The sequence below is a fragment of the Cibotium barometz genome, chromosome 24 (assembly GCF_041138505.1).
Source record: "Cibotium barometz isolate CiBa-2024 chromosome 24, ASM4113850v1, whole genome shotgun sequence".
Classification (NCBI taxonomy): Eukaryota; Viridiplantae; Streptophyta; class Polypodiopsida; order Cyatheales; family Cibotiaceae; genus Cibotium; species Cibotium barometz.
In genome coordinates, this window is record NC_141069.1 from 35,230,658 (window position 1) to 35,244,532 (window position 13,875).

At 35.8% G+C, this 13,875-nt stretch overlaps 1 protein-coding gene across 1 annotated transcript in view; it reads right to left on the reverse strand.

Moving 5' to 3' along the window:
• Positions 1-12,530: 12,530 nt before the first annotated feature.
• Positions 12,531-13,875, reverse strand: part of LOC147625225 (uncharacterized) — a 63,929-nt gene continuing 62,584 nt past the window's right edge. Inside the window, exon 7 of the mRNA XM_086818492.1 lies at positions 12,531-12,975. Coding sequence (XP_086674618.1) covers positions 12,805-12,975 — 171 coding nt within the window. The 3' untranslated portion in view covers positions 12,531-12,804. The remainder of the gene's footprint in view (positions 12,976-13,875) is intronic.

The following is a 13,875-nucleotide window of genomic DNA, read 5'->3' on the forward strand; positions in this document are numbered from 1 at the left end:
TGTCACATTTTTTGAGAAGGTTTTTGGTTTACAAGATTCAAGGCTTTTTCTCTTGTTTATGGCTTTTAAGTGCTATCTATCAAGTTTCATTTTCACTTGGTTCTGCATGCAATGATATCATAATTTTGTCACATTTTTTGAGAATGTTTTTGGTTTACAAGATTCAAGGCTTTTTCTCTTGTTTATGGCTTTTAAGTGCTAAGCTTTATTGGATTTTGTCACATTTTTTGAGCATGTTTTTGGTTTACAAGATTCAAGGCACTTCCACTTTGTTAAGGCTTTTATTGGACCCGGTCTTCTAAAGTAATCACATTCTCTTCAAGCTGACTTGAGCTTGCTGTGATATCCACACTTTTCTTGCTCATCAATAATACTAGATTTGAAGCGCAATGTTATCCCTCTCAAGCTCTCACAAAAACATCAAGAATAAAAGTCAAAAGCATCTTGACATAATGGAATATGCATACAAGGCCTACAAGGAAGCCATCTTTCCCATGTGCAAAGGCAACCCATTTTTTTAATGTGCAACCATATTGCTTGTTTGTCATAGTTTATTTGCTTTTGTGCACACTAAATGGCTTTTAATGTATATGAATGTGTTGTTTTAGGAAGCTCAAAGATGATGTGCCAAAGTAGCTACATATTACATTGTGAGGTTCTAGTATTATTTTGGCTACCATCATTTTTTTTTTGGTGGCTATGAGAAGTTCGTTTTCTTCTAATTGCACACCATGGTTTTTGGAGGGGGCTAGCCTTTAAGTTGATTCTACCTCATGTAACAAAGTAAAAAGGGGATTAAGTCAATTTGGGCCCAAGGACAAGGGATACACCATGGTTTTTGGAGGGGGGCTAGAGTGAGTTGATTCTACCTCATGTAACAAAGTAAAAATGGGTTTAAGTCAATTTGGGTCCAAGGCCAAGGGATAAAGGGAATGTGAAAGGGTCCAAGGGTTAGGACTAGGATTGGGCATGTCCGTGGATTTTTAAGTGTAATATGAATGGGTGGCCTAGTATATAAGGCAATATAGGTCTTTATCTTTGGTTAATCATGATAATCATTTTGCTAATAAAAATCACTATTCATATTTCTCTAATCATAAGCTAATCATACTAAGCTAGGTTAATCCAAGGCTAAGCTAGGCATTGGAGCAATGGCAAATACAATTGGAAATGTTTGCTATCTTAATCGGCAAGATCAACTGCAAGCAGAAATTCTAATTCAATCATAGCCTATTTTGTATCTTGCTCAAGTGTTTACATATTTTGAGAGTACTTCCTTAGAGCTTCAAGAAGAGCCAATGAACTCTTTGATCTATTACTATTTGGTTGGTCAACGATCATAGTTGACTTTTTTGGAAAAAAGTCAAAACAAAAATACTTATCCTTTGACTTTGAGCAAACTCTCTTGGGAGTAGGTAGTACTCATCATTACCTTGCCATCAAGCCAAAAACCAAAGAATTTGGACAAGATTCGGGCATTCTACACTCAAATTACATTTTCAGCTGAAAATAAGCTAACATGATGGGAAGTGGTCAAAACTTTAAAGACAAGGACATCTTCAAGGAAGCGCTCGTACATGATATTCGATCTTCCATAACCTGATATAATATCACACTAATCACAACATTTCCAAAACAAAACAAAACAGTATCTTAAAACGACTTAACTTGGGGAGAATAAATTAGATTAAACGTTATGAAAAGGATAGAGAAGTTTGAGTCAAGACACTTGCTTTTGAGAATAATGAAGGAAAACACCTGGTGGAATCATACACATTTTCTCACATAAGGATATTGTTCCAGTTAGACTTTGGAAAGCTATTAGGATAGCCAAGTGTTGGGACATTGGAATATGAGACCCCAAGTGAGTCACTCTACCCTTAGAGTAGTTTTCAGCTACCAAATTACTATGTAGATAGAGGGGTAGGAGTCTCACACAACTGGTATTAGAGGTTGATATTTGAGGATACAATCTTAGGATATTATTTTATTGCATGATTCACGACTTAAAATTGAAACTTATAAAATTTTTCTAGGTTTCTCTTTCACGTGGAGCAGTAGATGGCGAGGCCTTACCTATCAAGACTCCCTAGGCTTTTGATTAAGGATGACATGACAATGTTCCCCTTCAAGGATCTTCTTCATCTTTTCATCTTAATGTTAGATCCCCCATTGGTGGATAGGCTAGTGAAAATTGCTGAACCCTCCCCTCATCTATATCTAAAGTAGTGAAGACGGCGATTTTACCTAGGCCTTTTCGAAGGAGACAACTTGACAGAAGTCCGTGCTACTTCCTTCCCCAAAGAGAACTTCAGCCTTGGCAAAAAATTCCAGTTTACCCAAGCCAAGGGATAAGATCGGAGTCAAGGCTTAGAAACAAGAGGACCTAGGAGACACGATTTCTATCCAAATTATTATCACAATTTCTAAACCAACCCAAGAGAGAACTTAACTGGGCTGCTATAGATGCCAGCATTTAGGCATTTCAGACATATGGTGACTAATTCCCCGAAGACTTTTTATGTCATCACTTTTCCAACACAAAGTGTCCCAAGAACCCCTGATACCAAAAGCCTACAGCCTCAGTGTATAGTAATTAAGGAGCATCACCTCATAATTGTTAGGAAAATTTCCAAAGGTAGTCAACTGTATCTAAATCGATTCAAAATCCATTGCTATAAGAAAGAAGGAATCATGTTTCCATTGAGAATTAGGGTCTGAATCAGTAATTTTTCATAATCCACAACCTAGTAAGTTACCAAGGTAATAATTTTAAGATGTTGGTTGATTCAAGATGCACTCGTTCATTTATTTATTTTGGATGCTTGCGTAAATTAGTAATTGAAAAGAGAGGGAAGGTAAACCAATGTAAGTGAAATTAGGTATTGGGCACAGAAGACGTTAGTGGGGATGCCATAGTATCTAGTCCATACTATACATGATGGAGTTAATGGTTTATTGTCTTGTGGATGACTGCCATGAGGTTATAAATTGCACTTTCTTATAAGGTGAATTTGGGCACGTTCTTGGATTCATCTATATATATATATATATATATATATATATATATATATTAGCTAGTGGGAAAATAGACATGAGATAGACATGATTCAGTTCTCTCTAGATGGACACCTGACTGAGTGTAAGTTTAGTCTTTGGGAGTAGGAATCCTTGGGATGGATTGGCTTACCCAAAAGTAGCTAGTGGGAAAATTATTTTTACACCCCATGAGAGAGAGATGATTCAGTTCTCTCTAGATGGACACCTGACCGAGTGTAAGTTTAGAAATTTTCCCTTGGGAGTAGGAATCCTTGGGGATGGATTGGCTTACCAAAAATTAGCCTGACATCCATTATTGCAACAAAGAAACTATTTCTTTTGTGGATCTTCACAATGAGAACAAGGTGCAAGGAATTGGAATAACTAGAGCTCTTACCTTATAACTTGTAAAGGCATCTCAGCTATTGAAGGGACTTAGGAAGAAGCACACAATTTATGTTAAGCTAAATCCTAACCTGAATGGCTATGTGAATATGATGATGGACTTGACTGAAAACACTCCAGCTCGTGAATCATGAGATTGAGCTCATACCTAGAGCTTGTCTAACTACAAAGAGGGTGTATAAGATGGATATTCCAAAAGGAATTGAACTCGAGGAACAATTGAGTTGCGCAACTATTGGAGCAAGGCTTTGCATAACCTAATGTATCCCCATGGGGTGTGCCCATGCTTTTCCAGAAGAAGAAGGATAGAAATCTTAGGTCATATATTGATTATCAAGAATTAATCAATAAATAACCATAAAAAATACACACCCATTTCCAAGATAGATGAGCTTTTAGATCGATTCCATGGTACCCGGATGTTTACTAAGATTGACTTGAATTCAGAGTACTATCAAATTAGGATTGAGGAGTAGGATATTCCAAAGATTACCTTCAATGCCCGATATAGACATTAGGAAATTACAGTAATGCCATTCAGATTGATGAATGGCCTCACTACCTTCAATCGATTAATGCAAGAGATCATCAGAGAGCACATGGGTGATTTTTATTTTGGTCCTTTTTGATGACATGTTGGTCTATTCTAAAAGTGTTTCTGACAATGAGAAGCATGTGCTCAAAGTTTTAGAGACCCTCAAGAAGCACAAACTTTTTGCTAAGAAGAGTAAGGTACCTTTTTACTAATCGTATTAGATATTTAGGGTTCATAGTGTTAAAAGATGGAATTTAAGCTAACCCGCAAAGGTGCAAGCTATTATTGATTGGCATAAGGCAAAGATGGAATTTAAGCTAACCCGCAAAGGTGCAAGCTATAATTGATTGGCCAAAGGCAAAGATGGTAAAGAAAGTTATGGTATTTTTAGGCTTAATAGGATGGTATCAGGTTTTTATCCACTAATATGCTAAGATTGCTTCTCCCTTTACTACACTTCTAAAAAGGGATGCTCCATTCCACTGATGGACCTCTATGTGCCAAAGCGCCTTTGATAAGTTAAGGGTTACATTGGTAACAAATCTGCACTTCACATAAGTTATGTACTATTAAGTACTATGCTTTAAAGGTTGTCGGGGAGCACTACATGAAGATTTGAAGCCATTAAGCTGAGTCATGCTCTCTTGGATAGTTTTGTACATGGATTAATGTTGGGAGCTTTACGTCTTTGACATAATGCATGTTTCGAGGAATAAGGGATGGTTTTAATGATATGGGAAGCATGGGCATCCACAGGAGAAGGTTCCCCCCCAATCTAGTCCTGGCCTAGACACTGAGGCACAAGCGCCCCGCTAAAGCCCATCGCATATTATGTACATATGAAGGATAAATAATGGGCCAAATAATGTGAAAAAGGCTATGAATATTGGTATGGGCCAATGCCAACTGTAGGGGGCAACCTATGCGTGGGTGTAAAATATTGGTCTTGGCAATTGTAAATGGGAATGTGTACAATAATTTTCTTAAGGATGAATGAGTAAGGTAAACAGGCTAAGGTTAAATTCTGAGGTAAGGGAAATTAACTACACGAAGAGATAAGGGTGAAAACTATTAGTTGAAGTGAACCATGCATGAGAAGGGTTAGTTCACTAAGTGTAAGAGTCAGTTGCATGAGGTAGAGGTAGTTACATAAAAAGTGGATGGTTACATAAGATATGGTGGCCAAACAATCATAAGTTAACTACATAAGTGTATAGAGTGCCCATTCATCATTTTCAACTATAAAAGACCCCCTAGCCCTCTAGAACTACATGATTTTTTCTAAGAGAAGATGAGAGTACTTTTGCATCATTTTTAGTGCCTACGCTTGTTAGTATAATGGTTACTTTGCACTCAAGTACTTCATTTGCACATCTAACAAGAGCTTGGGGAGTACTGTAGCACCTTGTGAAGCTACAAAGAAATTCTTATGCTTCTAGGAAATGTGCAGTATATCTACTTCTCTTGAACTCTATTCCAACCCCTAAAGCTAGGGTAAGAGGTACAATCAACACCCATATTTAAAATTTTATATATTTGCATATGAATGGGTTTAATCAATTTAATTCAATTTGAATAAATAGATTAATAATTCTCAGTATAATTAATACATAACGCCCTAGGTAGGACTATTAATGCATATCAACCTAGGTAGAACTATTAACACCTTAGGACTATTAATGCATATCAACCTAGGTAGAACTATTAACACCTTAGGACATGATCTTATTAAGTCGGAAAGGCATAAATAGTTTGAATTGACCCTTTTTTCTTAAGGGGATATAAATTAGATTTAAGCCTTGAGACTTTTCTTAAATAGAAAGGATAAGGTCTCTACCAAATCCCAAAATAGAGAATTAATTGACCTTTATCTAACACATTAGCCTTAGATTTATTGAAGATATATTATTTTAGGATACAATATAAAATTATGTGTTTTATCTTGCACCTATATTAATCAAAGCTAGGGTTAAGCTAAGATGAATTGATCCAGCCTTATGATTGAGATTTATAGTCTAGGTTTAAATCTTTCAAAACTGAATATGGGATTTATAGTCTAGGTTTAAATCTTTCAAAACTGAATATCTTCTTACATGCATCAAGACCAATGAAGATTATATATGTAATATGGTTAAATATCAAACCTTTCAATCACGAAAAATATATATATATATAGTTTAGCAAACAAATTCAAAGCATATCTACAATGTTAAAATTTGTAGAAGCCATCAACATTATTTAAAGGGGGAAATCTAATGTATGTGTGTATATACATGCCTATTTAAAAGGATTTTCAAATTATCATTCTAACAACAAAAGGTTGCCTATAATGGCATAGCTATAACTCTTTTCTAACAGAGATAAACTTTGGATGCTTAAAGTTAGAAAAAAATTCCATTTCTTAACAAAATTGAATACATTCTTACAGGAAAAAAATATATTTCTTAACAAAATTGAATACATTCTTGCATGCATGAAGACCAATGAACAACATATATTGAACATGGTTATATTCAACACATGGTTATATATTAAACATTTCAATCATGAAAAAAAAACAAATATAGTTTTTAGCAAAGAAATGTTTCCCTGATCCATCGTATAAAAATGGCAAGCTTGAAGTAGGCAAGGTGAAAGTTTGCAAGAGAAGGCCATATATATGCATGGAGCTTCCAATGCCTTTTTATACAACGTAGTGTGAGCGGCTCTCCACCTAGGTGGTTGAGAATAGTAACTACAAGTTGTGAACTCATATATGTTGCATAGATTTGGGTAGGGTTAAGAGGTGATATTAAGATTAAGTACTTATTAAGGACACATATTAAGGATAGATTATGGTAACTACAAGTTGTGAACTCATATATGTTGCATAGATTTGGGTAGGGTTAAGAGGTGATATTAAGATTAAGTACTTATTAAGGACACATATTAAGGATAGGTTATGGTTATGCAAGCTTTCTAAAGTTTACACACGGATTTTTAAATTTTGGCGAGATTCTTTAAATTTTGGTAACTACCTCATTCTAGCACCAATAGTTATAAAGATTCATTTTTTGTGTATTATTCTTGTACACAAAAAGATTTATTTTTTATTTTAATCTTGTTTTCTAAAAATATGTTTTTAAAAATCTTTTCAAGGGCACACGTAGATTTTTAATCAAAAGTATATATTATTTTCTAGTCACAATTTGTAGCACGAAATTTATAGAACCCTATGATTCAAACAACTCTTCATATTTATACACTAAATTGAAATAATAAATACCAAAATTTATAAATGCATGGTTTCCCAAAATTTGTATACAAAAACATATAGCCTAAGAAGATCACATTACAAACTAGGTTTAGAATTGGTTATGACCAACAAAGATGCATCCATTTCAAGCGATCCATAGCATAAGAACAACAAATACTAAGGGCTCTTGCATTGATAGAAGAATTCCTTTTTTACTAGCTTCTTGGATAGATTAAAATTATAAATCTAAGCTCAATAAACTAAGTAATCAAGGAGATGGTTTTGGATAAAGTTGATATTAAACATATTGTGATTAAGGAAATAGGAATTCAAATAGAGTCGTTAAGAAAAAATTGGTTTAACCTTTTTCTTTAAAATCTAAATCGAGTCTTTAAAATTCAAATTTAAGTTTATTAAAATAACTTTTTTATAAAACAAATTTCAATTTTAAGTATTTGAGAGAGTCCTAATATAGAAGTTGTTATTATTAAACACTGCTTACAATGACTTTTAAAGATAAGAATGACTTTTAATAAGAGTTCAAATGGATATATGCTTTTTTATTCAAGGATTTTGTGGCCAAATCTAACTTTTTTTCTTCAAATAGTTTTTGGCAAGCTTTCTAAAGTTTAAGCAAGGGTTTTAAAATTTGTGGAGGTTCTTAAAATTTTGGTAAGCACCAAAGTCCTAGCACTCATGATACATTAATAATCAAATATTTGTTTTTAAATATAGTCTTATGCAAAATGTTTTTTTATTATTCTTGTACTTTAAAAGAGCATACAAAAATACCTTTATTGTTAATATTTCAAATAATTCTTAATAGTTTTAACAATCATACACAAAGTTAATGCATTATGTAACCTTAGTATTAAGTAGCATACAAAAGTACCTTTATTGTTAATATTTCAAATAATTCTTAATAGTTTTAACAATCATACACAAAGTTAATGCATTATGTAACCTTAGTATTAAGTTGTTAATATTTTAAATAATTCTTAATAGTTTTAACAATCATACACAAAGTTAATGCATTATGTAACCTTAGTATTAAGTATCAAACTCTTTGGGTACATCGTACTTAGATTTTTCAAAAGTATAAATTATTTATAGCCACAATTTATGGCACAAATTTATCAAAACAATAAAGGGAATACACAAAAGCTATCAAGTATTATATTATTTAAACAAGTTTAACATGTATACACTAAATTGAAATATTGGATACCAAAATTTAAGAATGCATGGTTTGCTGTAGAATTTGTACACAAAAAGCATAGAGTATGTAATGCATAGCACCAAGCTTCTTTTCCATGAGAAAGCATCCTAATATGAAATGGTGTGGCTTTGAAATATGGAATAAACACACATGAAAGGTGGACACAAACATCTACAATACCAAGTGTTTGGCCCATGTATCAAGGGACAAAGAAGTAGACACATGGAAAGCATCCTAATATGAAATGGTGTGGCTTTGAAATATGGAATAAACACACATGAAAGGTGGACACAAACATCTACAATACCAAGTATTTGGCCCATGCATCAAGGGACAAAGAAGTAGACACGATATGGTTGGCTTCATTTTGGAGACAAAGCAGTTGCAAAAGTTTTTAGCCTTGTGTGATTACTTGATATTTTTAAAGTAAGCATATAAGTGGAAACCTATTATGTGCTTTAATATTTTGGCATTATACTAATTTATTTTTTAAAATAACATATAAAGTGGATATCTAAGGAAGTGGATATTTAATATAGAGTCAAACAAGCTTTAAAGGCTTTTGGCGAGTATAGATATTGGCAACCCCATATATTACCAATTTTAAGAAGTTCACCTCAATGGTGGAAGAAAGCTTGCAAGATTCCCAAAATTTTGGGATAAAAGAAATCTTGATGGCTTGGGTGTAGCATGTGTGCTTGAACTTAGCCAAAGTTGGAGAAGCTTGAGAAGCATGTAAGTGAGCAATCTACCATGGACGTGTTGAGAAATGTGGTGCCACTAAGCACAAGGAAGGTAGGGAGTCAGTATATGTAAGCCTAAACATGTACCAAACCTAGCAATAAGCCACATGAGCAAGATGGAATTATCCCATAAAGTGAGCCCAGGGAAACCCATTTACCACCTCATATAAAAGGCGTCATTTTCAAGCAATGAAATATGAAGCAAGCTCTCGAGCCTTTCTATGAGTACAAGTCTCAATTTGTAACCTAATTGTGCTTGAGTCAAGCTTAATTAGCTCAGTAGGTTTGTCATTATGCTATTAATTACGTTGCACCCCACCATAAGATTAGGATTTCTTAATCACTATAATTAGGGTCATTGTTAAGGTACTCATTTTCTTAACAGAAGGCAGAGCTCTGATTATAAATTTTGGGAAGCCCAAATCAAATTCCAAACCCTCAAACCAAACAAAAGATAATGTTGTGAAAAAATGTTCGAAATTAAGATGATGGCAAATATTTGTGGTATTATCCATTTCAAAATAATCGCACATTAACTATCTGTGTAGAGACACACTAGACACTAATAGATCCTCCATTTTGTTTGTTTGGAGTTCACATAGCTTTTTGAAGTATATTCCATCACAAAAAATTGAAGCTCCTAAGGTTTTTGAGAAAGTTTTTTTAGTAGGCTCAATCTCCCATACATAGCAAGTATACTTTTGCTTTTGTGTAGAGGACAGAGCTCGTAGATCTCTCTCTCTCTCTCTCTCTCTCTCTCTCTCTCTCTCTCTCTCTCTCTCTCTCTCTCTCTCTCTCTCTCTCGCGCGCGCGCTCGCGCGCAATTGTTTTGCAAAAGAGATCTCCCTTGCATACTAACATCACCCTCCCATGTCTTTGAGGAGGAGGAGATTGTGGGGTTGCTTAATTAATAGGATATATACACGTTTATGTGAATTGGTTATATTTTATAGTTTCCAGCTACCCTTTGCTTCTAGTTATCATCATATACACTAATAGGCTACCAAAGTATTGTTTTGCATTTCCATTAAATATATGTGAGGTTTTTAGAGATAATAGTGTTTATCTAAGGTTTTATTTTAGCATGTAATGATTAATGCTTGAAAAAGTCAAAGAAATGATGACCCTCCTTGCCCTTTCTATTTGCATGCATTCACCCATGTCCTTTCTATTTAAGGTCTCACAATTCTCTATAAACGCCCTCAAGGGCTCATTCTCTACAAGTAGAGGGAGTACAAGGAGTAGGGGGGCTCATGTACTAAGATACGCTTAATTCAATGCCACATCAGTGGCATTTAATTAATACAGCTACAATAATTTGCGTGAATAATAATTAGTATGGATAATTATCTACTATGTGCCTTCTTACATTTCACATGTGCTTTCATGGGCAATCTGAATTCTCCTGAATACAAGCATAGACTATCTACTTTAGCCTATCTTTCTCTAAGCCTTAATTCAATGCCACATCAGTGGCATTTAATTAATACAGCTACAATAATTTGCGTGAATAATAATTAGTATGGATAATTATCTACTATGTGCCTTCTTACATTTCACATGTGCTTTCATGGGCAATCTGAATTCTCCTGAATACAAGCATAGACTATCTACTTTAGCCTATCTTTCTCTAAGCCATACAATGTTAGGTGCGTAGCAAGTTCATGGGTAGAATACAAAGCATGTAATTCACTTTAGACAATATCATTCAAAGGGCTTCCTCTTAGAATAGGAGTTGTCATAGTTACCATATTTACGAGGACCTTGTGAAAAATAAGGGACAAGAAGCTGCAAACGTGGGCATGGTGACAAATGCCACCAAGCTTGTAAAGATGTGTTGCATGCATGTATGATTTGAATAGAGACCAGCTTTATGGGGATTGTCTGATGTTGGGAACATGAATGGATAAATGCTTGTATAGGTGATATGGGAGGTCTTAAGTGTCTGTCAGATGTGGACTAAAGTTAGCTAAGACAAGTTAAGGACGTATTACTTGTGAGGATTTATTGATCCCACCCTCTTCCTCTACTTCAGCCCCCAGGAGAGCATGAAGTAGGAATCCTTAGCCACCCCTACCAAGATGAAAGGAAAATAAGGAGAAAAGCATACAACAGAAGGATAACATTGCAAAGGAGATCACATCTTGCTTTTTCTCTGCAAGTCACCCTTGCTGTTCTTCAACAAAGTAGAAGGTATGTGTCTCTATCCATTGCCCTTCCTTTTTTCCTTGCACAACTAGAATTTGGATGTTTGGAGAGGTCTCCAACAAGCAAGCTCAAACATGTTGGTCTTAGGGCCAACGTGGTCTCAAGGCCAACCACAACTAATTTAGCCTCGGTCTCAGCAATTTGAGATCAACCATAGCAACCCCTTTCAAAGTACCACATGGGTCTTGAGCTTACAACCATCTATCTGTAGCAAAAACAAAAATAAAATTGCATTGCATCTCCATCTTTATTATTGTGCAATTTTAAATTTAAAGCCAATGTTGGGAAAGAACATCCTCATAAAAATGGTATGTGAAAGATCCTACTTATGAGAACGATCTTGCAACATTGTAGCGTTTTGCATTGACAAGCATCAATTTTTACATGCTTATGAATTGAGGGGATAAAGGAAAAAGCATGTTTTGTTTAGGGATTTGTTATTTTTGTGTTCAAATGGTATTGTGGATGCTACCCTACTAATAAGTTGCAGCCATTTGTCCTTTCAACCACCACCACCATGCCTTATCACAACTACCTCTACATAACATTGTAACCATCACTGGTGACACCTGTTCTTAGAGCCCAGTTTTTCCCCAAGATTCAGAACAATTGATTGCAATGTGTCACGGGATTGTCCCTTTACATCACTCATTTAGTTTGGTGTGCTAGGATCGGCCAACATCGAGCTAATCTATTGTGTGCATCAGGCCACTATTGTGTGTGAATTGAGAGGCTCAGACATCATCAGCATGCACTTACATGCTTGACTATTGTGTCGACATTGCCCTGCTCTTACAATCAGGCTTGTGAACACCATCAAAACACCAGCTTTTGTAACGCAGATCCCAAGAGTGACTACCTGTAATACCTAATTAAAGATTTTACGAGCCTCACGTAAGTCTCCATGGTGAGATTATTAAGCTCATAACACACTCAAGTTTGAGTGGTCCAAATGACGCATGCATTGGCTACTAGTGATCCAAGACCAACCATAATTGGTGAGTGAACGGATATAAGACCGGGCACAATTGTTCATTTGCATTAATGTTCTGATAAACCACATTTTGCATGCTTCACATTGACCTTCAGATTTAAAAAATCTCTACAACAGCTCCCTGACCTCGGGAACAAACCCCTAAAAAAGAAAGAACATAACCACTAATCTCATATATCCTTTACAAAATCATACAATCACCAGTCATCAAAAAGTCAAACTTTGATGGTGGAACAATTTACAAGACTCAAAATGTGGAGGGAAACTCAACAGCTTGAACTGACACAGTTACCCTACCACTGTTTGAGTTACAAAGAGTCACTGTCTCTCACAGACTATTTGCCTCATATACCTAGCCTTGTCTTACAAAATACAGCACGGCACACCGCAAAAAATAATGCTACAGCTAGTAGACCAAGTGATAAATTACTGCTTTCCTTCAGCACTCCAAAGGCCATTCCATTGGTCCTCCCTCTCCTTAGATCCTTGCCGCATCCGCTTTGGTGACGGGGGGGACAGATCTGAAGGTGAATAATCACATGACTGCCCCTCTCGTCTGGTTTTGATCGGAGGTAGGTTTTTATCCAATCCCCACTCCTGCAGAACATAATCATTAAATCAAGAGCATTAGATTATCCATTATCCAGAATAAAAATTTCCAAATGTAAGCATCAAGAAAAGTAGACAATGGGTGTGCAGCCTAGCAGTGTGGGTTGTGACCGTGAAGGGGGAGGTCCCGAGTTCAAACCCCACAGGTGTTGCATGCGTGGAAACCTTGCTGTAATGATCCACAACCCCACACCTAATTAAGAACATTGATGCTCATTTCACGCCACAATTGTCTGATTTGCTTGCTTTGGTTATTGGCCTCCTCCTTTGTCTAGCATAATCTCCATCTTTCACACATTACTAGGTGCTCATTCCTCACATCTGCCTTCAAAAATTTCCTTGTGTGTTGTAGGTTCTGCTCCCAACAATGAAATAAACATGAGCGTTCTATCTCCACCATTGCATTGTTGGGGCCACCATCGAATACTGTTCTTACCGCTGACCAGTTAACATTAAGACAAAGAGAGAAAAAGAAATAAAGAAATGAAAAGATATATTAACATCTATGGAAGGCCACATTGGCTTATGAGACAAATCTGTATACAACAAGTCCATGTCCTGAGTATCACTGAAATGAAAAGCTAATCCTAGTCATATGCGGCTCACTATGCAATCACTGTCTAGCATGCTATAGATGTACAATCATGATAAGTGGTATACTACTATACTACTAATTCCACCCAGTGGAGATGGTGGGGTGTAGTACATCATACATGGGGCATGGAGCAAGGAGGACTCTCACATCTATTGTGCCCAGGTGTAGCCTCTAGACTCTCTCATAGCTCTGGAGTATCGGGCCTGGATCTGGGCAGACTGGGCCTGATGGAGTAGTGGTGGGTTGCGTCCGGGTAGTTGCAGTCCCCTTGCAACTCTGATCTCTCCGAGGCT